The sequence below is a fragment of the Ostrinia nubilalis genome, chromosome 11, assembly GCF_963855985.1.
Source record: "Ostrinia nubilalis chromosome 11, ilOstNubi1.1, whole genome shotgun sequence".
In the NCBI taxonomy this organism is placed as follows: Eukaryota; Metazoa; Arthropoda; class Insecta; order Lepidoptera; family Crambidae; genus Ostrinia; species Ostrinia nubilalis.
In genome coordinates, this window is record NC_087098.1 from 2,501 (window position 1) to 26,426 (window position 23,926).

The 23,926-nt window shown below is 46.9% G+C and overlaps 1 protein-coding gene across 1 annotated transcript; it reads left to right on the plus strand.

The window, feature by feature from the left end:
- The first annotated feature begins 6,246 nt into the window (after positions 1-6,246).
- Positions 6,247-12,354, plus strand: LOC135075947 (uncharacterized). The gene is made up of 3 exons (XM_063970395.1): positions 6,247-7,764; positions 7,871-11,386; positions 12,217-12,354. The coding sequence occupies exons 1-3, from the start codon at positions 6,247-6,249 to the stop codon at positions 12,352-12,354; spliced, it is 5,172 nt and encodes a 1,723-aa protein (XP_063826465.1).
- The last annotated feature ends 11,572 nt before the right edge of the window (positions 12,355-23,926 follow it).

Here is a 23,926-nt window from a genome sequence, read left to right on the forward strand (position 1 = left end):
ACCTAACCTAACCTAACCTAACCTAACCTAACCTAACCTAACCTAACCTAACCTAACCTAACCTAACCTAACCTAACCTAACCTAACCTAACCTAACCTAACCTAACCTAACCTAACCTAACCTAACCTAACCTAACCTAACCTAACCTAACCTAACCTAACCTAACCTAACCTAACCTAACCTAACCTAACCTAACCTAACCTAACCTAACCTAACCTAACCTAACCTAACCTAACCTAACCTAACCTAACCTAACCTAACCTAACCTAACCTAACCTAACCTAACCTAACCTAACCTAACCTAACCTAACCTAACCTAACCTAACCTAACCTAACCTAACCTAACCTAACCTAACCTAACCTAACCTAACCTAACCTAACCTAACCTAACCTAACCTAACCTAACCTAACCTAACCTAACCTAACCTAACCTAACCTAACCTAACCTAACCTAACCTAACCTAACCTAACCTAACCTAACCTAACCTAACCTAACCTAACCTAACCTAACCTAACCTAACCTAACCTAACCTAACCTAACCTAACCTAACCTAACCTAACCTAACCTAACCTAACCTAACCTAACCTAACCTAACCTAACCTAACCTAACCTAACCTAACCTAACCTAACCTAACCTAACCTAACCTAACCTAACCTAACCTAACCTAACCTAACCTAACCTAACCTAACCTAACCTAACCTAACCTAACCTAACCTAACCTAACCTAACCTAACCTAACCTAACCTAACCTAACCTAACCTAACCTAACCTAACCTAACCTAACCTAACCTAACCTAACCTAACCTAACCTAACCTAACCTAACCTAACCTAACCTAACCTAACCTAACCTAACCTAACCTAACCTAACCTAACCTAACCTAACCTAACCTAACCTAACCTAACCTAACCTAACCTAACCTAACCTAACCTAACCTAACCTAACCTAACCTAACCTAACCTAACCTAACCTAACCTAACCTAACCTAACCTAACCTAACCTAACCTAACCTAACCTAACCTAACCTAACCTAACCTAACCTAACCTAACCTAACCTAACCTAACCTAACCTAACCTAACCTAACCTAACCTAACCTAACCTAACCTAACCTAACCTAACCTAACCTAACCTAACCTAACCTAACCTAACCTAACCTAACCTAACCTAACCTAACCTAACCTAACCTAACCTAACCTAACCTAACCTAACCTAACCTAACCTAACCTAACCTAACCTAACCTAACCTAACCTAACCTAACCTAACCTAACCTAACCTAACCTAACCTAACCTAACCTAACCTAACCTAACCTAACCTAACCTAACCTAACCTAACCTAACCTAACCTAACCTAACCTAACCTAACCTAACCTAACCTAACCTAACCTAACCTAACCTAACCTAACCTAACCTAACCTAACCTAACCTAACCTAACCTAACCTAACCTAACCTAACCTAACCTAACCTAACCTAACCTAACCTAACCTAACCTAACCTAACCTAACCTAACCTAACCTAACCTAACCTAACCTAACCTAACCTAACCTAACCTAACCTAACCTAACCTAACCTAACCTAACCTAACCTAACCTAACCTAACCTAACCTAACCTAACCTAACCTAACCTAACCTAACCTAACCTAACCTAACCTAACCTAACCTAACCTAACCTAACCTAACCTAACCTAACCTAACCTAACCTAACCTAACCTAACCTAACCTAACCTAACCTAACCTAACCTAACCTAACCTAACCTAACCTAACCTAACCTAACCTAACCTAACCTAACCTAACCTAACCTAACCTAACCTAACCTAACCTAACCTAACCTAACCTAACCTAACCTAACCTAACCTAACCTAACCTAACCTAACCTAACCTAACCTAACCTAACCTAACCTAACCTAACCTAACCTAACCTAACCTAACCTAACCTAACCTAACCTAACCTAACCTAACCTAACCTAACCTAACCTAACCTAACCTAACCTAACCTAACCTAACCTAACCTAACCTAACCTAACCTAACCTAACCTAACCTAACCTAACCTAACCTAACCTAACCTAACCTAACCTAACCTAACCTAACCTAACCTAACCTAACCTAACCTAACCTAACCTAACCTAACCTAACCTAACCTAACCTAACCTAACCTAACCTAACCTAACCTAACCTAACCTAACCTAACCTAACCTAACCTAACCTAACCTAACCTAACCTAACCTAACCTAACCTAACCTAACCTAACCTAACCTAACCTAACCTAACCTAACCTAACCTAACCTAACCTAACCTAACCTAACCTAACCTAACCTAACCTAACCTAACCTAACCTAACCTAACCTAACCTAACCTAACCTAACCTAACCTAACCTAACCTAACCTAACCTAACCTAACCTAACCTAACCTAACCTAACCTAACCTAACCTAACCTAACCTAACCTAACCTAACCTAACCTAACCTAACCTAACCTAACCTAACCTAACCTAACCTAACCTAACCTAACCTAACCTAACCTAACCTAACCTAACCTAACCTAACCTAACCTAACCTAACCTAACCTAACCTAACCTAACCTAACCTAACCTAACCTAACCTAACCTAACCTAACCTAACCTAACCTAACCTAACCTAACCTAACCTAACCTAACCTAACCTAACCTAACCTAACCTAACCTAACCTAACCTAACCTAACCTAACCTAACCTAACCTAACCTAACCTAACCTAACCTAACCTAACCTAACCTAACCTAACCTAACCTAACCTAACCTAACCTAACCTAACCTAACCTAACCTAACCTAACCTAACCTAACCTAACCTAACCTAACCTAACCTAACCTAACCTAACCTAACCTAACCTAACCTAACCTAACCTAACCTAACCTAACCTAACCTAACCTAACCTAACCTAACCTAACCTAACCTAACCTAACCTAACCTAACCTAACCTAACCTAACCTAACCTAACCTAACCTAACCTAACCTAACCTAACCTAACCTAACCTAACCTAACCTAACCTAACCTAACCTAACCTAACCTAACCTAACCTAACCTAACCTAACCTAACCTAACCTAACCTAACCTAACCTAACCTAACCTAACCTAACCTAACCTAACCTAACCTAACCTAACCTAACCTAACCTAACCTAACCTAACCTAACCTAACCTAACCTAACCTAACCTAACCTAACCTAACCTAACCTAACCTAACCTAACCTAACCTAACCTAACCTAACCTAACCTAACCTAACCTAACCTAACCTAACCTAACCTAACCTAACCTAACCTAACCTAACCTAACCTAACCTAACCTAACCTAACCTAACCTAACCTAACCTAACCTAACCTAACCTAACCTAACCTAACCTAACCTAACCTAACCTAACCTAACCTAACCTAACCTAACCTAACCTAACCTAACCTAACCTAACCTAACCTAACCTAACCTAACCTAACCTAACCTAACCTAACCTAACCTAACCTAACCTAACCTAACCTAACCTAACCTAACCTAACCTAACCTAACCTAACCTAACCTAACCTAACCTAACCTAACCTAACCTAACCTAACCTAACCTAACCTAACCTAACCTAACCTAACCTAACCTAACCTAACCTAACCTAACCTAACCTAACCTAACCTAACCTAACCTAACCTAACCTAACCTAACCTAACCTAACCTAACCTAACCTAACCTAACCTAACCTAACCTAACCTAACCTAACCTAACCTAACCTAACCTAACCTAACCTAACCTAACCTAACCTAACCTAACCTAACCTAACCTAACCTAACCTAACCTAACCTAACCTAACCTAACCTAACCTAACCTAACCTAACCTAACCTAACCTAACCTAACCTAACCTAACCTAACCTAACCTAACCTAACCTAACCTAACCTAACCTAACCTAACCTAACCTAACCTAACCTAACCTAACCTAACCTAACCTAACCTAACCTAACCTAACCTAACCTAACCTAACCTAACCTAACCTAACCTAACCTAACCTAACCTAACCTAACCTAACCTAACCTAACCTAACCTAACCTAACCTAACCTAACCTAACCTAACCTAACCTAACCTAACCTAACCTAACCTAACCTAACCTAACCTAACCTAACCTAACCTAACCTAACCTAACCTAACCTAACCTAACCTAACCTAACCTAACCTAACCTAACCTAACCTAACCTAACCTAACCTAACCTAACCTAACCTAACCTAACCTAACCTAACCTAACCTAACCTAACCTAACCTAACCTAACCTAACCTAACCTAACCTAACCTAACCTAACCTAACCTAACCTAACCTAACCTAACCTAACCTAACCTAACCTAACCTAACCTAACCTAACCTAACCTAACCTAACCTAACCTAACCTAACCTAACCTAACCTAACCTAACCTAACCTAACCTAACCTAACCTAACCTAACCTAACCTAACCTAACCTAACCTAACCTAACCTAACCTAACCTAACCTAACCTAACCTAACCTAACCTAACCTAACCTAACCTAACCTAACCTAACCTAACCTAACCTAACCTAACCTAACCTAACCTAACCTAACCTAACCTAACCTAACCTAACCTAACCTAACCTAACCTAACCTAACCTAACCTAACCTAACCTAACCTAACCTAACCTAACCTAACCTAACCTAACCTAACCTAACCTAACCTAACCTAACCTAACCTAACCTAACCTAACCTAACCTAACCTAACCTAACCTAACCTAACCTAACCTAACCTAACCTAACCTAACCTAACCTAACCTAACCCAACTCAAATTTCTACATTTTAATAGCGCACCTATAGGTTATTTACATCAAATTAAGCGCCTTAATTTGCCCGACACCCCTGTACCATTTAGAGACCCCTACGATTTGATTTCGGGAATTTATTAAATTTTTTGTATTTTTAATTTAGACTTAGAATATTTTCATACAAAATTTTATAACTCTGTCATTTTAAGTCCGATTTTCAAAATTCTTTCGCTTTTATAGACTCACCCCTTTCGGTTTAGCATCCCCCTGACGTCCGATTGACACCGTTCCATACTAATTTTCGCTTTTTTGGCGGACTTTAGTGTTTTAGGTAAAATCTGAGACGGTTTTTGGACGTCAACTTCAAAATTTTCTAGGGCCACCCCCGACGTTTATCGGCTATTCGTGTTCGTCTCGGCGAGCCCTATCCGTAGACACCCCGTTTGTAGGGATCCGACGTCAAAAACTTGAGAAATTTGCAAAAACCTACTCTAAATTTGACCGTACCGAGGTTACTTGGTGAAGCCCGACAAAACAGGAAATCAACTCAAATTTCTACATTTTAATAGCGCACCTATAGGTTATTTACATCAAATTAAGCGCCTTAATTTGCCCGACACCCCTGTACCATTTAGAGACCCCTACGATTTGATTTCGGGAATTTATTAAATTTTTTGTATTTTTAATTTAGACTTAGAATATTTTCATACAAAATTTTATAACTCTGTCATTTTAAGTCCGATTTTCAAAATTCTTTCGCTTTTATAGACTCACCCCTTTCGGTTTAGCATCCCCCTGACGTCCGATTGACACCGTTCCATACTAATTTTCGCTTTTTTGGCGGACTTTAGTGTTTTAGGTAAAATCTGAGACGGTTTTTGGACGTCAACTTCAAAATTTTCTAGGGCCACCCCCGACGTTTATCGGCTATTCGTGTTCGTCTCGGCGAGCCCTATCCGTAGACACCCCGTTTGTAGGGATCCGACGTCAAAAACTTGAAAAATTTGCCCGCCCACCCACCCTTTTCTCTTTTACCAGGTAGACTTTGTAGATTGGGCAAAAAATTATTATTTCGTTTTTCGCTAGATTATTGTAGTATCGTACCTGGGCGACTCGTAGGTGAAATTTGAGTTAGTTTTAAGGACCCTATCTTTTAGTTTGACGCGATTTTTGATTTATTCAATTGTTTTTTCGGGTTTTCTTCGCTTCTGGTCGTGACGCCGCCGCACCTGGTATCTGCAAAGGAAAGACAAGTAACCAGTGACTGATAGTAGTATACTACGGACTTACCGGACGCTGCGTCGGCTGCACGGCTTGATCGGGAACACCTGGAACTAAAGGATAGGACACATTAGACAACACAGTTTAAAACTTTTACAAACCTTTTTGTTGTTTGTCATTTACGAGGTCTCATATAGACCTTTCATTTACTTATTGACAAAGGACGTAGCTTTCCCCTGAAAATGGCTACCATCCGAACCCCAGCTAAAAGTAGGACGGACAATGACAGGAGCCCCAGGCTCTCCCCTGAGACGGCTAAGGCTGGCCTTAGCCCCAACGCCGCCGCAACATCTAAAGTGCGGCGTAGCATAGGAGAGTGGGAAGCGGGACTCAGTGAACCCCGGCCTTGCACATCGAAAACGCACCCGCATACCCCCGAGCAGCCGGAGCAGGACAAGGCACCTGCACCTTCTCGGACGGTGAAACAGAAGGCTGCATCCCCTCGACTGCTCAAAGAGCTGCCGACGCGAAGGCCGTCTGCGGACACGGCCGAGGAGGTGCAGATGCCAGCGCCGAAGAAGAGGGGGCCCACCGGCAGGATGGCCGAAGCTAGAGACTGGCTCGTGTACGCGAAATTTAATGTTAATAAATCTCGCAACATGAAGACAGACCTCAAGGCTGGGGCCATCCTGGCGGTGGACAACCTCTACCGGCTGATTAAGGAGTATGCGGAGGAACTTACCCGTAAGACGACCGGCGCGAAGACACCCGCAGCCGCAGCAACAACGCCACCTGTAACAAAAAGTGTCGGGGTTAATACTGAGGAACTAGGACTGAATGAGGGACGGATGGGAAATGATGTGGACGAAGGGAGAAGGGATATGGGGACGAAGGATATTGTGGAGCTCCTCAAGGTCCAGGGGGAGACTATAAACAAGACTTACCTGGAACTGGAGAAGCTGCGACAGGGACTTGAAGTGGAGAGAGCGGCACCAATATCTTACGCCGAGGCTGCTGCCACAACATCGGGTAGACCTGGCGCGATCCGGCCGGCGCTTCACTCTGTAATTATAACATCAAAGGATGAGAAAGAGACCGGGGACGAGGTACTGGATAGAGTGCGCAAATCGGTAAACGCCAAGGACGGGTGGGTGACCGTGGAACGAGTCCGAAAGGTGAAGGATCGGAGAGTGGTGATCGGGTGCAAGACGGAGGAGGCTCGGCGGCGTGTAAAGGAGCGCCTGAAGGGTGCAGAGGACCATCTCACCGTCGAGGAAATTAAGAACCATGACCCCATGGTGGTTCTGAAGGACGTCCTTAAGATGAACAGTGACGAGGACATAATGGCGGCCTTCAAGAACCAAAATGGGGAGGTTCTTAAGGGACTCGACGGGGAGGATGCCAAATTTGACATCAAGTACAGGCGCAAGGCGAGGAACCAACATTGCGATCACGTGGTGTTGAGGGTGTCGCCGCGCCTGTACAACAATTTGGTAAACAGAGGCTATCTGCACATCGACATGCAGCGAGTGAGGGTTGAGGACCAGTCGCCCCTGGTCCAGTGCTCAATGTGCTTGGGGTATGGCCACGGACGCAAGTTCTGCAGGGAGAGTGTTCCCAAGTGCAGCCATTGCGGTGGCCCCCACATGAAGCAGGATTGCGCAGACTGGATGGCAGGGGACAGCCCTCGGTGTTGCAACTGCACTGCGGCCAAATTCTCGGAGAACCTGGAGCACAACGCCTTTAGCCCTGAATGCTCAGTGCGTCGGAAGTGGGACGCGATAGCGAGGGCTAAAGTCGCGTATTGTTAAGGGCACCCAGGCGGATCTCCAGCAAAACGTCAGAACTCAGTACCGTGTTGTCCAGGCCAATCTGCAGAGGTGCTCTCAAGCAACAGACGAGCTGATGATGGAAGCTGCGAAGGAGAAACTTGCCTTTGCGCTAGTCCAGGAGCCTTATACCGGAGCCGCCAAGATACTCAAGACCTACCGTGGGACTAGAGTGGCGCAGAGTGTGGTTAGCGGAGGTGGGACGGTAAAGGCAGCAATCGTGCTGTTTGACGACAGTATCGATCTGACCTTGTGCCCTACGCTCACCACCGAAAACATTGCAGTTGCCAAGCTCAGGACCGCGGCGTGGGAGATCTTGGTGGTTTCGGTGTATCTGCAGGGCGATGGCGACATCGAGGCGGACATTGAGAGCATCAAGAATATCTTAGAGAGGTCGGGGGGCGGGAGCACGGTGCTGGGGGGAGACGTAAACTCCTGGAGCATTTGGTGGGGGAGTGCAGAGACAAATAGGAGGGGGGAGACGCTTGGAGCGGCACTGGTCGAGACGGGCCTGCATATCCTGAACCGAGGAAACGAACCCACGTTTGATTGCTGCAGAGGAGGGCGAAGGTACACAAGCTGCGTGGACATAACAACTTGCACGGAGGACCTGCTAGACCGAGTCGACAATTGGAGGCTGAACGCCGACCTAACTGTATCCGACCACAGGGCAATTCTTTTCGAAATTAAGCTAGAAAAATCAAAAGGAATAGACATAAAAAGAACTACTAGGAAATTTAATACAAGGAAGGCAGACTGGGTTGAGTTCCGAGAGGAACTCACCCAAATCTGGGAAAGGGATAGAGTCAATAGAGAAGAAGTAGAAAGAGTAATAACAAGGGAAGATCTAGACAAGAAAATAGAACAGTATACCAAAGGAATAGAAGAGGCTTGTGAGAAGCATATACCTAAAATAAAGGAGGGGAAAAGAAAAGGATTGCCTTGGTGGACGGAACAGTTGTCGGAGAAGAAAGCAGAGGTCAAGAGACTCAGAAGGAGAATAGCGGGAGCAGCGCAGGTGCGCCGGGAGGTTGTTCTTCAAGAATACCTTCAGGCAAAGAACGAGTACACGCGGCTTGTGAAGAACACGAAAACCGAGAGCTGGAAGAGCTTCTGTGGCAAACAAGACAGGGAGAGCGTGTGGGACGGAATTTACAGGGTTATAGGCCGGACGACAAATAGGCAGGAGGACATACCACTGATCCAAAATGGTAGGGTTCTGGAAGGTGGTGAATCCGCGAAGGCTCTGCTGGAGACCTTCTACCCCAAGGACAAAGCCGACGAGGATAATGAGGCTCACAGGCGGGTTAGGGAGAAAGCCGAAGTGGCGAATGGTGGAGAAGATGATGGACCATCCGATCCATCATTTACCATGGAGGAGCTTCTTTTCGCAGCCAATAGCTTCAACCCCAAAAAGGCGCCTGGGGTGGATGGACTCACTGCAGATATTTGCAGAGCGGCGATAAACCAGGGACCGGAACTCTTTCTCGGGATCCTCAACAAGTGTCTGGACCTTTCGCACTTCCCCGCTAGATGGAAAGAGGCAGTGGTGGTGATCCTACCCAAACCTGGCAAGGACAGCTACACCACTCCCAAATCATATCGGCCGATTGGGCTTTTGCCGGTATTAGGAAAGATTTGGGAGAAGATGCTCATCCGGAGGATAAGATGGCACACAGCGGGCAGTTTGAGCAAAAGGCAGTATGGCTTCACACCGCAGCGCAGCACCGAGGACTCCCTCTATGACATGATGGCACACATCAAGGTCGGCCTGCAACAAAAGAAAATTGTAGTGATGGTGTCACTAGACATAGAGGGAGCCTTCGATAGCGCATGGTGGCCGGCCATCCGCTGCCGATTAGCGGAGTCAAACTGTCCGAAAAATGTCCGGAGAGTCATCGACAGCTACCTCAGTGATCGCCGGGTGAGGGTTAGGTACGCGGGAGCAGAATACGCAGCCGAGACGACCAAGGGATGCGTCCAGGGGTCGATCGGAGGACCGACCTTCTGGAACATCCTTTTGGACCCTCTTTTAAAAGGATTGGAGGACAGAGGTGACCACTGCCAGGCGTTTGCTGATGATGTGGTCCTGATTTTCACTGGAGAGACAGCTCAGGAGGTTCAGAGACGGGCGAATGCCGCTCTGGCCTATGTGTGGGAGTGGGGTGTCGCGAATAAGTTAAAGTTTGCGCCACATAAGACCAACGCTATGGTCATCACAAACAAACTCAAGTACGACACCCCGCTCCTGCGCATGGGCGGGAGGGACATTGCCCTGTCCAGAGAGATTAAAGTTCTGGGCCTAACGATAGACGACAAACTCACATTCAACACGCATGTGACGAACGTCTGTAGGAAGGCCCTGAACATCTACAAGCAACTGGCCAGAGCTGCAAAAGTGGAGTGGGGACTCTCTCCGGAGATAGTCAGGACCATATATGTGGCGGTGATAGAGCCTGTAATCCTGTATGCGGCTAGCGCATGGGCAACGGCTGCCAGCAAATTGGGAATCAGGAAGCACCTAAATGAGGTGCAACGTGGTTTTGCTCAAAAAATGGTAAAGGCGTACAGGACGACCTCGCTTAACTCGGCTCTGGTACTCTCCGGGCTGCTTCCACTTGATCTTAGGATCAGAGAGGCAGCCTCTCTTTATGAGATAAAGAAAGGATATTCCCGGAGAGTAGTAGAAGACCGAGCAGTAGAAGTGCCGATACCTTACGCAAGGGCACCTCATCCAGCCAAAATAGCACACCTAGAGTTTGGGATGGTGGAAGATAGTGCAGATCTCATCCAGAGAGTCAATGACGGACCCCAAGTCTTTACAGACGGAAGCAAGATAGAGGGGAAGGTCGGCGCAGCCTTATCATTATGGAATGATGGTGCGGAGATCACGGTCAAGAAACTTAAACTGGAGGAGTTCTGCACTGTCTTTCAGGCCGAACTGCTTGCAATCACAAAGGCTACTGCAATGATAAAGGCACATAGGACCGGTGGAATCTTTAGCATCTATAGCGACTCCAGATCTGCGCTGGAGGTTATCACCCGTGGTGTTTCTCTCCATCCTCTCGTGATTCAGACCAGAAAGAACATCCAAGAGGCAGCTGAAAACGGCAGAACTATCAAACTCTTCTGGATCAAGGCCCACGCGGGGATGGAGGGAAACGAGCGGGCGGACGAGCTCGCGAAAGAGGCAGCGCTTAGACTAAAGAAGAAACCGGACTATGATGAGTGCCCTATCTCATTCGTTAAGCGTATTTTACGCCAAGATACGATTGGCGAATGGGAAAAGCGGTACCAAACGGAGCAGACTGCAAAAACCACAAAGTTGTTCCTCCCAAGCGCAGCGCAGGCGTATAGGATGGTCAGGAGCGTGCAGCCCTACGGCAAACTCACGCAGATCCTCACGGGGCACGGTGGGTTCGCCCAATACTTGAACCGATTCAAGTGTCGGGAGAGCCCATCGTGTGCGTGTGATGATCTGGTTGAGGAGACAGTCCCTCATTTGTTGGTGGAATGCCCGATTTTCGAAAGACTGAGATTCGACCTAGAGCAGGCAATAGATGTACGACTAAAAATAGATAAACTACATGAGATTATGTTAGATAAAAGTAAAAGGAGCAAATTCCTAGAATATAGTATACAAATATGCAAAAAAGTAAATAATAAAAATAAGTAAATTAAGTATTACTTCTTTTATATTGAGAATATAAATAGTAAGTAATAAAAGATAAATATGTATAAATAAAAATAGGATAAGCTTAAAGTAGAAAAAGGAAACTGTAGTAAACCGTAAAATGTTAGTAGTTAAAATAGATAAGAAAAAAGGAAGCAATAGATATAAGTTTGGAATGTACTGTAAGCACCCGATAGATAGATAGAAAGATAGTTTATAAATGTATAAGGTAAGATATATAGTATAAGATTGTACTAGATAAGATAAATAGATAAAAAATATGTAATAGATATAAGAAAAAATGTATTAGAAAATAAAGATAAGATGTATTTTTGAAAAGAAAATAGAAAAGAAAAAGAAAAGAACAAAAATATAAAAATCCCCAGTAAAAACAAGATCCCTGAAAAATAAATATCAGGGGAAAGCTGAAAAAAAAAAAAAAAAAAAAAAAAAAAAAAAAAAAAAAAAAAAAAAAAAACCTAACCTAACCTAACCTAACCTAACCTAACCTAACCTAACCTAACCTAACCTAACCTAACCTAACCTAACCTAACCTAACCTAACCTAACCTAACCTAACCTAACCTAACCTAACCTAACCTAACCTAACCTAACCTAACCTAACCTAACCTAACCTAACCTAACCTAACCTAACCTAACCTAACCTAACCTAACCTAACCTTTTTTTTTTTTTTTTTTTTTTTTTTTAAGGTGGTAAAAAATGCATTACTGCATACCCGCCGCTGGGTCAGGCGGCGGGTTATGTGGGGCTCTCCCCGCCAGAAGGGCGGGGCCTACCCACTAAAAACTTCCACCAGTCTCCAGCTCGCTGTGTTTGTAGGAGGCTAACGGTATAGCTGGGCCTTTCCCGCGTGCCCCCCTACAATAAACACAGTTGTCTGCAACTGCAGACACGTCAGTGTGACCACTACTACTCGTGGCGATTAATATCCGCCGTAGACCCTCGGAGACTTTTATTTACAGTATATACAGGGGAAACTATACACACTGTACAGGAAAAGACATATTTACACGATTATATATTATACAAGTTTATATACAACAATTGGCATTGCAGACAGGTGTAAATGGCCTGCCCGCAAATGCCCACCTACAAACTACGACTGGCGTCAAGGACGACGAGCAAAAGCCCGCCGCCTTCGGCCCACTCTTCTCCGGCGAGCGAGGTCTGCAAGGGGATCCTCTTCTCTCTCCCGCTCAGCCGTCTCCTTCTCCATCATGACGGCCTCACAATAGGCCTTAAAAGCGTCATGTCCGGTGTCGCTGCCGACTATGGCTTTAACCACTGCCGGTAGCGATATGTCTAGTCCAATGGCCGCACGGAGCGTGGCTCGGTGCGGCTCCCACTCAGTGCACACCTCCAGAGTGTGTTCTGCTGTGTCATCTTCTCCGGTGTTACAGTGGCAGCAGGCGGCGGTCCCCTCGCGGCCGATTCTGTGCAGGTATTTCCCGAAGCAACCATGTCCGGTCAACACCTGCACCATCCGGTACGTGAGTGGGCTACCGCGCCGCTCCAACCACTCCTTCAGGCAGGGTTGCAGTGCCTCGACCGTCCGGTGGCCCGCACTGGGCTCCGTCAGACTGGCCGACCACTCTTCCACAATCACGTTGCGGGCCTCCTCCCTCCAGTGCTCGATTTCCCGCGGTGCCGGCGGGTTACCGCTGCGCTTTGCGGCAGCAGTGTGATGGTATACCTCAGCCAGCACTTTGGCCTCAAGCTCCCAGGGAGGGGTGCCCGCAAGCGCACACGCAGCCTCTCGTGACACCGTGCAGTAGGCACGCACCATCCTCACAGCCATGACTCGCTGTGGCCTCCTGAGTACTGTCAGGTTCTCTCTACCGAGGGCGTCCACCCATATGGGCGCGCCGTACAAAGCCATGGAGCGTATAACTCCGGCGAAGAGACGGCGACAACCCATGTGCGGACCCCCCAGATTTGGCATTATGCGGCACAGTGCCGCTGCTGTCCTCGTCAGTTTAGGAGCGAGATATCTGAAGTGGGCCTTAAAGTTCCATCGGCTGTCGAGGACCAATCCCAGGTACTTCATGGTCGACCCGACACCGATGGAGACGCCACCCACCACGATCTCCGCCCCCGCCGGCGGTGCTCTACGAGGCCCGTGAAAGCATATTGCTTCGGACTTGTTTAGCGCCACCTTCAGTCCCAGACGTTTGATGCGGTCCACGACTTGCGCCACTCCCGCTGTTGCCAAAATGGCCGCATCTCTGAACATTTTCCCCTTCGCTGTCACCAGGGTGTCGTCCGCATAGCACACGACCCCGATCCCATGCAGAGTTGAACCACGGATGGCCCAGTCATAACCGATGTTCCACAGGAGCGGACCAAGGACCGATCCCTGTGGAACACCGCACGACACCGGCCTTCTACCCCAGCCATCCGCAGTCGGGAAGATGATGTCCCTATTTCGGAGATAGTCCAGTACTATATTCTGCAGGTATTCGGGGAACTTGTGGTACTTCAGCGCTTCCTCTATGCAAGCGTGGGGGAGGGTGTTAAATGCGTTGGCGATATCCAACGACACCGCCACCACGCATCCCCCACGCTCGACCTCTTCTTCGGCAAGGGCTTTTACGTGCCCTATGGCATCGATCGTGGATCTGCCCCGCCGGAAGCCGTATTGATTTTCCGCCAATTCCGGGCCGGTCTCTACCATGTGCCTGTTAAGGCGGGTGGCGATGACCCTTTCCATCAACTTGGCCGCTTCATCCAATAGGACTATTGGAACCTAACCTAACCTAACCTAACCTAACCTAACCTAACCTAACCTAACCTAACCTAACCTAACCTAACCTAACCCAACTCTAATTTCTAGAAAATAATAGCGCACCTATAGGTATTGTACATCATTTTGAGCGCCAAATTTTTGCCGACACGCCAGTACCATTTTGAGACCCCTACGATTTCATTTCGCGAATTTATTAAATTTTTTGTATTTTTAATTTAGACTTAGAAAATTTCCATACTAAATTTTATAACTTTGTCATTTTTGGTCCGATTTCAAAATTTTTTCGCTTTAATAGACTCACCCCTTTCGGTTTAGCATCCCCCTGACGTCCGATTGACACCGCTCCATACTAAATTCTGCTTTTTTGGCGGTCTTTAGTGTTTTGGGTAACATCTGAGACGGTTTTTGGGCGTCATTTTCAAAATTTTCTAGGGCCACCCCCGACGTTTATCGTCTTATCGTGTTCGTCTCGGCGAGCCCTATCCATAGACACCCCGTTTGTAGGGATCCGACGACAGGAAGTTTGGAAATTTGGAAAAACCTACTCCAAATTTGACCGAACCGAGGTTACTTGGTGGAGCTCGACAAAACCTAAAATCAACTCTAATTTCTAGAAAATAATAGCGCACCTATAGGTATTGTACATCATTTTGAGCGCCAAATTTTTGCCGACACGCCAGTACCATTTTGAGACCCCTACGATTTCATTTCGCGAATTTATTAAATTTTTTGTATTTTTAATTTAGACTTAGAAAATTTCCATACTAAATTTTATAACTTTGTCATTTTTGGTCCGATTTCAAAATTTTTTCGCTTTAATAGACTCACCCCTTTCGGTTTAGCATCCCCCTGACGTCCGATTGACACCGCTCCATACTAAATTCTGCTTTTTTGGCGGTCTTTAGTGTTTTGGGTAACATCTGAGACGGTTTTTGGGCGTCATTTTCAAAATTTTCTAGGGCCACCCCCGACGTTTATCGTCTTATCGTGTTCGTCTCGGCGAGCCCTATCCATAGACACCCCGTTTGTAGGGATCCGACGACAGGAAGTTTGGAAATTTGGAAAAACCTACTCCAAATTTGACCGAACCGAGGTTACTTGGTGGAGCTCGACAAAACCTAAAATCAACTCTAATTTCTAGAAAATAATAGCGCACCTATAGGTATTGTACATCATTTTGAGCGCCAAATTTTTGCCGACACGCCAGTACCATTTTGAGACCCCTACGATTTCATTTCGCGAATTTATTAAATTTTTTGTATTTTTAATTTAGACTTAGAAAATTTCCATACTAAATTTTATAACTTTGTCATTTTTGGTCCGATTTCAAAATTTTTTCGCTTTAATAGACTCACCCCTTTCGGTTTAGCATCCCCCTGACGTCCGATTGACACCGCTCCATACTAAATTCTGCTTTTTTGGCGGTCTTTAGTGTTTTGGGTAACATCTGAGACGGTTTTTGGGCGTCATTTTCAAAATTTTCTAGGGCCACCCCCGACGTTTATCGTCTTATCGTGTTCGTCTCGGCGAGCCCTATCCATAGACACCCCGTTTGTAGGGATCCGACGACAGGAAGTTTGGAAATTTGGAAAAACCTACTCCAAATTTGACCGAACCGAGGTTACTTGGTGGAGCTCGACAAAACCTAAAATCAACTCTAATTTCTAGAAAATAATAGCGCACCTATAGGTGTTGTACATCATTTTGAGCGCCAAATTTTTGCCGACACGCCAGTACCATTTTGAGACCCCTACGATTTCATTTCGCGAATTTATTAAATTTTTTGTATTTTTAATTTAGACTTAGAAAATTTCCATACTAAATTTTATAACTTTGTCATTTTTGGTCCGATTTCAAAATTTTTTCGCTTTAATAGACTCACCCCTTTCGGTTTAGCATCCCCCTGACGTCCGATTGACACCGCTCCATACTAAATTCTGCTTTTTTGGCGGTCTTTAGTGTTTTGGGTAACATCTGAGACGGTTTTTGGGCGTCATTTTCAAAATTTTCTAGGGCCACCCCCGACGTTTATCGTCTTATCGTGTTCGTCTCGGCGAGCCCTATCCATAGACACCCCGTTTGTAGGGATCCGACGACAGGAAGTTTGGAAATTTGGAAAAACCTACTCCAAATTTGACCGAACCGAGGTTACTTGGTGGAGCTCGACAAAACCTAAAATCAACTCTAATTTCTAGAAAATAATAGCGCACCTATAGGTATTGTACATCATTTTGAGCGCCAAATTTTTGCCGACACGCCAGTACCATTTTGAGACCCCTACGATTTCATTTCGCGAATTTATTAAATTTTTTGTATTTTTAATTTAGACTTAGAAAATTTCCATACTAAATTTTATAACTTTGTCATTTTTGGTCCGATTTCAAAATTTTTTCGCTTTAATAGACTCACCCCTTTCGGTTTAGCATCCCCCTGACGTCCGATTGACACCGCTCCATACTAAATTCTGCTTTTTTGGCGGTCTTTAGTGTTTTGGGTAACATCTGAGACGGTTTTTGGGCGTCATTTTCAAAATTTTCTAGGGCCACCCCCGACGTTTATCGTCTTATCGTGTTCGTCTCGGCGAGCCCTATCCATAGACACCCCGTTTGTAGGGATCCGACGACAGGAAGTTTGGAAATTTGGAAAAACCTACTCCAAATTTGACCGAACCGAGGTTACTTGGTGGAGCTCGACAAAACCTAAAATCAACTCTAATTTCTAGAAAATAATAGCGCACCTATAGGTATTGTACATCATTTTGAGCGCCAAATTTTTGCCGACACGCCAGTACCATTTTGAGACCCCTACGATTTCATTTCGCGAATTTATTAAATTTTTTGTATTTTTAATTTAGACTTAGAAAATTTCCATACTAAATTTTATAACTTTGTCATTTTTGGTCCGATTTCAAAATTTTTTCGCTTTAATAGACTCACCCCTTTCGGTTTAGCATCCCCCTGACGTCCGATTGACACCGCTCCATACTAAATTCTGCTTTTTTGGCGGTCTTTAGTGTTTTGGGTAACATCTGAGACGGTTTTTGGGCGTCATTTTCAAAATTTTCTAGGGCCACCCCCGACGTTTATCGTCTTATCGTGTTCGTCTCGGCGAGCCCTATCCATAGACACCCCGTTTGTAGGGATCCGACGACAGGAAGTTTAAAAATTTGCAGCTCACCCACCCTTTTGTCTCTAGGCAGGTAGAGATTTTCGGTTGGGCCAAAAAATTACTTTTTGAGTTTAGGCGTGATTCGGACTCTAGATTGAGTTACCTTAGTTTTAAGTTGACTTAGCATATTTTTAGACGTCTTTTTGGACCAGTAGGGACCGGTAAACTAATTTTACCGTGACAAATATTTTATATTTGACCGCTTCTAGCTGCTTCGCTGCTGCAACCGGCACCTGTAAACAAAAAAGACGCACATAAATATAGTAGACAAGCAAGAATTTGACTTACTTACCGGGTGCCGCAGCGGCCGCTGCTCCGACTGACAAGTACCTTGATAGGGAAATAAGACTGATATTTTTATTGTTTTTGTATTGTTTTATATATCTTGTGTTTTTACCTTATTTATACAACTTTTACAAACCTTTTATTGACACATTTTATTTTATTATTATTCTCAAATATCACTAAGCGGTCATACGGACAGCTGATTATTTATATCACACACTTTAGGCGACGCGCACCTCTGGCGATAATATGTTCGGCTTCAGGACTCCAGCAAAGAAGCCCAGCGACGAGGTCCAGCAGAAGTCTCCGGAATCCCCACCTATTAGGAGGGCAGGGAGAGTGAGACGCAGCGTCGGCGAGTGGGAGACAGGGAAAGCTGGGCTTTCCTCTGGCTCCGACTCAACCCCGCCGCAGGCCGAGCCCCCGAAGGCCCCCAAGAAACCCGCGCCAGTGCGCCGGGCTTCCGTGGAGGCAGCGTCGGCGAGCTCACCCAAGCTGCCCGCCACTGCAATTAAGGAAAGAACAGCCGAAGCCAGAGCCTGCCTGCAGAAGGCCAAGATGTCTCTTGGCACAGCAAGAAACCTGCGCGGTGACATCAAGACCGACGTCACGCAGGCTCTGGATCGGCTGTATCAGCTGGTAAAAGAGGCAGAGATTGAAAGGAAGGGGAAGGCTCCGGCGAAGAAGGTCGCCGAGCCCGAACCTGCAAAAGAGAAGGAAGCGGATAGGGAAAGGGATAGTAGAGAGGAGGAGGATAGAATACTGGCTGAAATAAGGGAGAATCGAAGACTTCTGCTGGAAAATAGCAAGAAACTTGACGATATTAAGGAAGAGGCAGAGAAACATAGGACGAATAGTGGGCAACCTACCTATGCCAGCGTCGCGGCGTCCGTGCCCGGACAGCAGCGCCTGCCTGTTAGGTCGGCCCTGCACTCCATCGTGGTCACGTCTAAGGACGCGATGGAGACAGGGGAGGAGGTGCTGCGGAAGGTCAGGGACGCCGTCAACGCCAAGGAGGGATGGGTGAAGGTTGATCGTATAAGGAAGGCAAAGGACCAGAAGATAATTATGGGGTGTAGCTCGGAGGAGGAAAGAAGGAAGGTGAAGGCAAGAATCGAAGACGGGGGCCTCCTAGTCGCGGAGGACATGAAAAATAAGGACCCGCTCCTAGTCCTGAAGGACGTCTTGTTGCTTAACAGCGACGAGGACGTCCTGAAGGCTCTGAGAAATCAGAACAGGGGCATTTTTCATGAACTCCGCGAAGGGGAGGACCGCGTCCAGATACGATATAAAAAGAAGGCCAGAAACCCCCATACTCACCATATAGTTGTGAGCGTATCGCCGGCAATCTGGCAGAGAGCGACTGAGGCGGGAACCGTGCACATCGACTTGCAGCACATCCGAGTGGCCGACCAGTCACCGCTGGTGCAGTGCACAAAGTGTCTGGGTTACGGCCACAGCAAGCGATTCTGCACGGAGCCCGCGGATGTCTGCAGCCACTGTGGAGGGCCACACCTGAGCACCGACTGCGCCGAGAAGCTCGCTGGCGGGGCACCGTCGTGCCGGAACTGTCAGCGAGCCAAAGCGGAGCACGTCCAACACAACGCATTCAGCAACGACTGCCCAGTGCGCAGGCGGTGGGATGCGTTGGCCAGATCCACAGTGGCGTACTGCTAAGGTTGCCCCGGGCGATAACTCCATCCAGCTCGCAACTTACCTGGTCGCCAACTGCCTCGATCGTCGCTGCAGATCTGAAACAAAGGAAATGGTTAATAGATTTTTGAAAAGTCCTCAAAATTTTTACTCTAAATTTATTATTATCTTGTTTTTGGCAAACATATTAGAAACAATAGAACAAAATTCAAAATTGCAGAAAACTAAGCAAATAGAAATTAATTTGATGGCCAAATTAAGCTATTTGAAGATACAATCAAATCAGCAAAAAGAGGTTCAATACTCATTACAGCACAATATTGCACAAAGGCACACACCGCAAGAAAAGACTAAAAGACCAATGTTATCTAGATATTATGAGAATATCATAGACAAACATTACCAAGAACAGTGTTAAAATGAGTAAGCAAACATTTAGAACAAGCAATCAGAAATAAAATCTAAAAAACTATAACAAACATAAATAACCTTTAAGCAAAACAAGAGCAAAGAGTCCTGAAAACTGAAAAATAATTATATAAGAAACAACATACGAAAAATAATAGTAGAACAACAAAAATTTCGCATTAATAGAAAACATAAAAACACACCATAAATTATTTAAAGAAATACAATTAAAGTAAAACCAATTCAAACTAAAAACATCTTCAAAACAAACCAGTCAAATAATTAACAAATTAAAAATATCAAAGTCTCTGATATGAAATCGTCAGAGGTGCAGAGAAAACATTAAAAAAAAAAAAAAAAAAAAAAAAAAAAAAAAAACCTAACCTAACCACGGAAGTAAGATTGAGGGGAAAGTCGGAGCCGCATTATCCGTATGGAATAATGAGGCCGAGACCAGTAGCCTCAAGCTTGCACTGTCTGCGTACTGCTCAGTTTACCAGGCGGAACTCTTGGCTATATGCAAAGCTTCGGGCATGATCCTGAGAAGGGGGGAGGATAGTTATGGCGTATATAGCGATTCGAGGGCAGCGCTGGAGACGATCGCCAACCATGGCTCTCTTCATCCCCTTGCAGTGGAGACTAGGAAGAACCTGCGGACGGCCTTGGCCCAGGGCAAAGCTGTGTCTTTGTTCTGGGTGAAAGCCCACGCAGGTCTTCCAGGCAACGAACGCGCGGACGAACTGGCGAAGGAGGCGGCTCTCTCATTAAAAAGAAAACCGGACTATGATAAGTGTCCTGTATCACACGTCAGGAAACTTTTACGTGATACAACTCTAGATCGATGGAACAGCAGATATCTAGACGGTGACACGGCTTCCATAACGAAGGTCTTCTTACCAGATGCCATCCAGGCATATAAGTTCGTCCGAAAGATAGGGCCGACGGGAATGCTCACTCAAATATTGACGGGGCATGGTGGGTTCTCTCAGTACTTGAACCGTTTCAAGTGCAGGGACAACCCATCATGCGCCTGCGATCCAGCGCGCGAAGAAACGGTTGTTCACCTCCTTACGGAGTGCCCAATCCACAGTCGCGAGCGCTTTGATCTAGAAAATAGATTTGATTTAACAGTTAATGAAGAAAATTTGCACACATTACTGGTTAGTAAAAATAGTAGAGAGAGGTTTATAAATTATTGTTTGGAAATATGTAAAACTGTCAATAAAAGAAATAGTACATAAGACTCCCATACATACTGCTATATATAATAGGTTTATTATATACGTTTGTGTGTAAAATAGTACTATATAAGATAAATAGACAGTAAGAAACAAATTTAAGAATTATATAAAAGCACTAAACATAAGAGAAAATGTAAAATAGAAATTAAGTTTATTTGTAATCAGTAATAAAAGAAAAAATCGGCGTTCAATCATTATTCAGCCAGAAGGCCTAAGAAATTGCATGGAAAAAAGAATGGAAAAGATAAAAAAGAATACCCCCTTGAAAGCAAATCCTTGAAAAAATATCAGGGGAAATGAGCCGAAAAAAAAAAAAAAAAAAAAAAAAAAAAAAAAAAAAAAAAAAAAAAAACCTAACCTAACCTAACCTAACCTAACCTAACCTAACCTAACCTAACCTAACCTAACCTAACCTAACCTTTTTTTTTTTTTTTTTTTTTTTTTTTTTTTTTTTTTTTTTTTTTTGCGCAGGAAAATACTTTGCGTATACCCGCCGCCTCGGGGGAAGCGACGGGTTATGTGGGACTCCCTTGTCGGATGGCAGCAATAGCGGCTGCCACCCGACAAGTATACCCACTAAAAACCTGCGGTGCACCCTCTGCGTTTTATTGGCACGACATGGGGCGCTTATCGATTCCACCACGCCGTGCCAACGCATTGCCCAGCCTTGCCGGGCATCCCGCGCTAAAGAGGGGGTCTACCGGTACACTGGTAGACCCCCCCAGACAGGGTGAGACCGTGCAATGTGGGTGATGGGCCCCCCGGCCTAACACCCACTGGTCTCACCTAGGGAGGCGGAAGGAGGCGAGCGAATCTCCTCCTTCTTCCTCCCGGCCGTCTGCGCCGGAGCGCGTGGGCTTCGGGATCCTCTTCCCTAGCCCGTTCCGCAGTCTCCTTCTGCGTCATCACCTCTTCGCAGAAGGAGATCATGGCCTCCCACGCGCTCTCGCCCAGGAGCATCGCAACTACGACGCTGGGGAGCGCGAGGTCCGGACCGATCATCGCAGTCAGAATGCGGCGCTGCGGGACCCAAGCCGGGCACGCCTCAAGGGTGTGCTGGGCCGTGTCCTCCGCAGCGCCGCACTCGTGACATACGGGGCTGGGCTCCCTACCTATCAGATGCAGGTACCAACCGAAACATCCGTGTCCGGTCAGCACCTGCACCAGGCGATAAGTAAGGGAGCCGTGCCTCCGATGAACCCACTGATCCAGGACTGGGCGGATCGCCTCTATGGTTCTTACGCCATAGCGGGGACCCACCAGCTCCAGCTCCCAGCGCCGCAGAAGCTCCTCCCGAGCAAGATCACGGACGCGCTCCACCTCTTCAAAGGCCGGACGCTCCCCCGCTTGCCGCCTTGACGTTCGGTACTTATAGACCGCGTCAAGAACCTCGGCCTCAAGCTCCCAGGGGGGGAGTCCGGCCAGCACACAAGCCGCACCGTGTGAAACGGTGCGGTAACCTCTAATAGCCCGCAACGCTATGGTTCGTTGCGGGCGCCGCAGGGCGGCACGGTTCTCCCGATCGAGGGAGCCGACCCAGATTGGGGCTCCGTATAGGGCCATGCTTCGTATAACCCCAGCGTAAAGTTTGCGACAACTCACGCTGGGGCCTCTTACGTTAGGCAGCAGCCTACCCAGGGCCGCTGCCGCTCCCACCAGCTTTGGGGCCAGTCCCTCAAAGTGGGAGTGGAATGTCCACCGCCCATCCAACACGATGCCCAGATATTTCATCCGGGCACCGATCGTCACCCGGACGCCCTCGATTGTAAGGTGGGCACCTGGGGGTGGCCCGCGCCGTGGCCCATGGAACATTAGGGCCTCGGTTTTCTGAGGGGCTACTTTAAGACCTAAGCCCCTGATGCGAGCCACAACCATCTCGGTGGCCGCCTCCACCCGCAAGTACAGCTCCGGCAGAGCCCTTCCTGTGGCTACGACCAGTGTATCGTCCGCATAGCAGAGCAGGCTCGTCCCTCTGAGGAGCCTGCACCGCAGCACACTGTCGTAGCCGATATTCCAGAGAGTCGGCCCGAGGGCCGATCCCTGGGGGACTCCGCAGGAGATCGCATGCCGAGCCAGTTCGCCGTTCCCGTCCACGTAAGAAACCTCCCGGTCCCGCAGATAGTCCGCCAGCAGCCTGATGAGATAGGCCGGCACTCCGTGGTGGTGGAGCGCCGACACTATCACATCAAATGGCAGGCTATTAAAGGCGTTGGCGATGTCCAAAGACACCGCCACTGCCCTCTCTCCGCGGGACACGGCCTCCTCCGTTGTTGACTTCAAGGCGGACAAGGCATCGAGAGTAGAGCGTCCCGCCCTGAAGCCAAACTGTCGGTCCGAGAGGTTTGGGCCAACGTCTTCGAGGTGCCTGGTGAGGCGGGAAACCAGGACCCTTTCGAGTACCTTCCCCGCCTCATCAAGCAACACGATGGGTCTGTAGGCGGACGGGGAGTCGGCTGGGCGACCCTCCTTGTGCAGCAGGCACAGGCGGCCCTCTTTCCAAGGCTTCGGGAACTGTCCGGTTCTAAGGCTTATGTCGAACAGTTCCCGAAGCTGACCCTCATTCTCCTCCACCCGCATGGCCAGGCGAAGAACTTTGCCCGGGATCCCGTCGGGGCCCGGGGCCCTCCTTTTACCATGGAGCCGGTCCAGCGCGGCACCCACTTCCACCTCTGACACAGGTTGCACCGGGGGCTCCAGTCGACTAACCCTGTGCCCCGGGAGGTCTGGGGCAGATGAGTTCCCTTGCTCGGGGAACAGGTTCGCAATCACCTGTCGGAGAAGGGCCGGCTCCATGGTTTCCGTGACGGGCGCTGTTTGGCTGCGAAGTTTGTTGCGCGCAGCACGGTATGGGCGCCCCCACGGATCCGCGTCAAGCTCCTCCAGCATGGAGTTATGAGC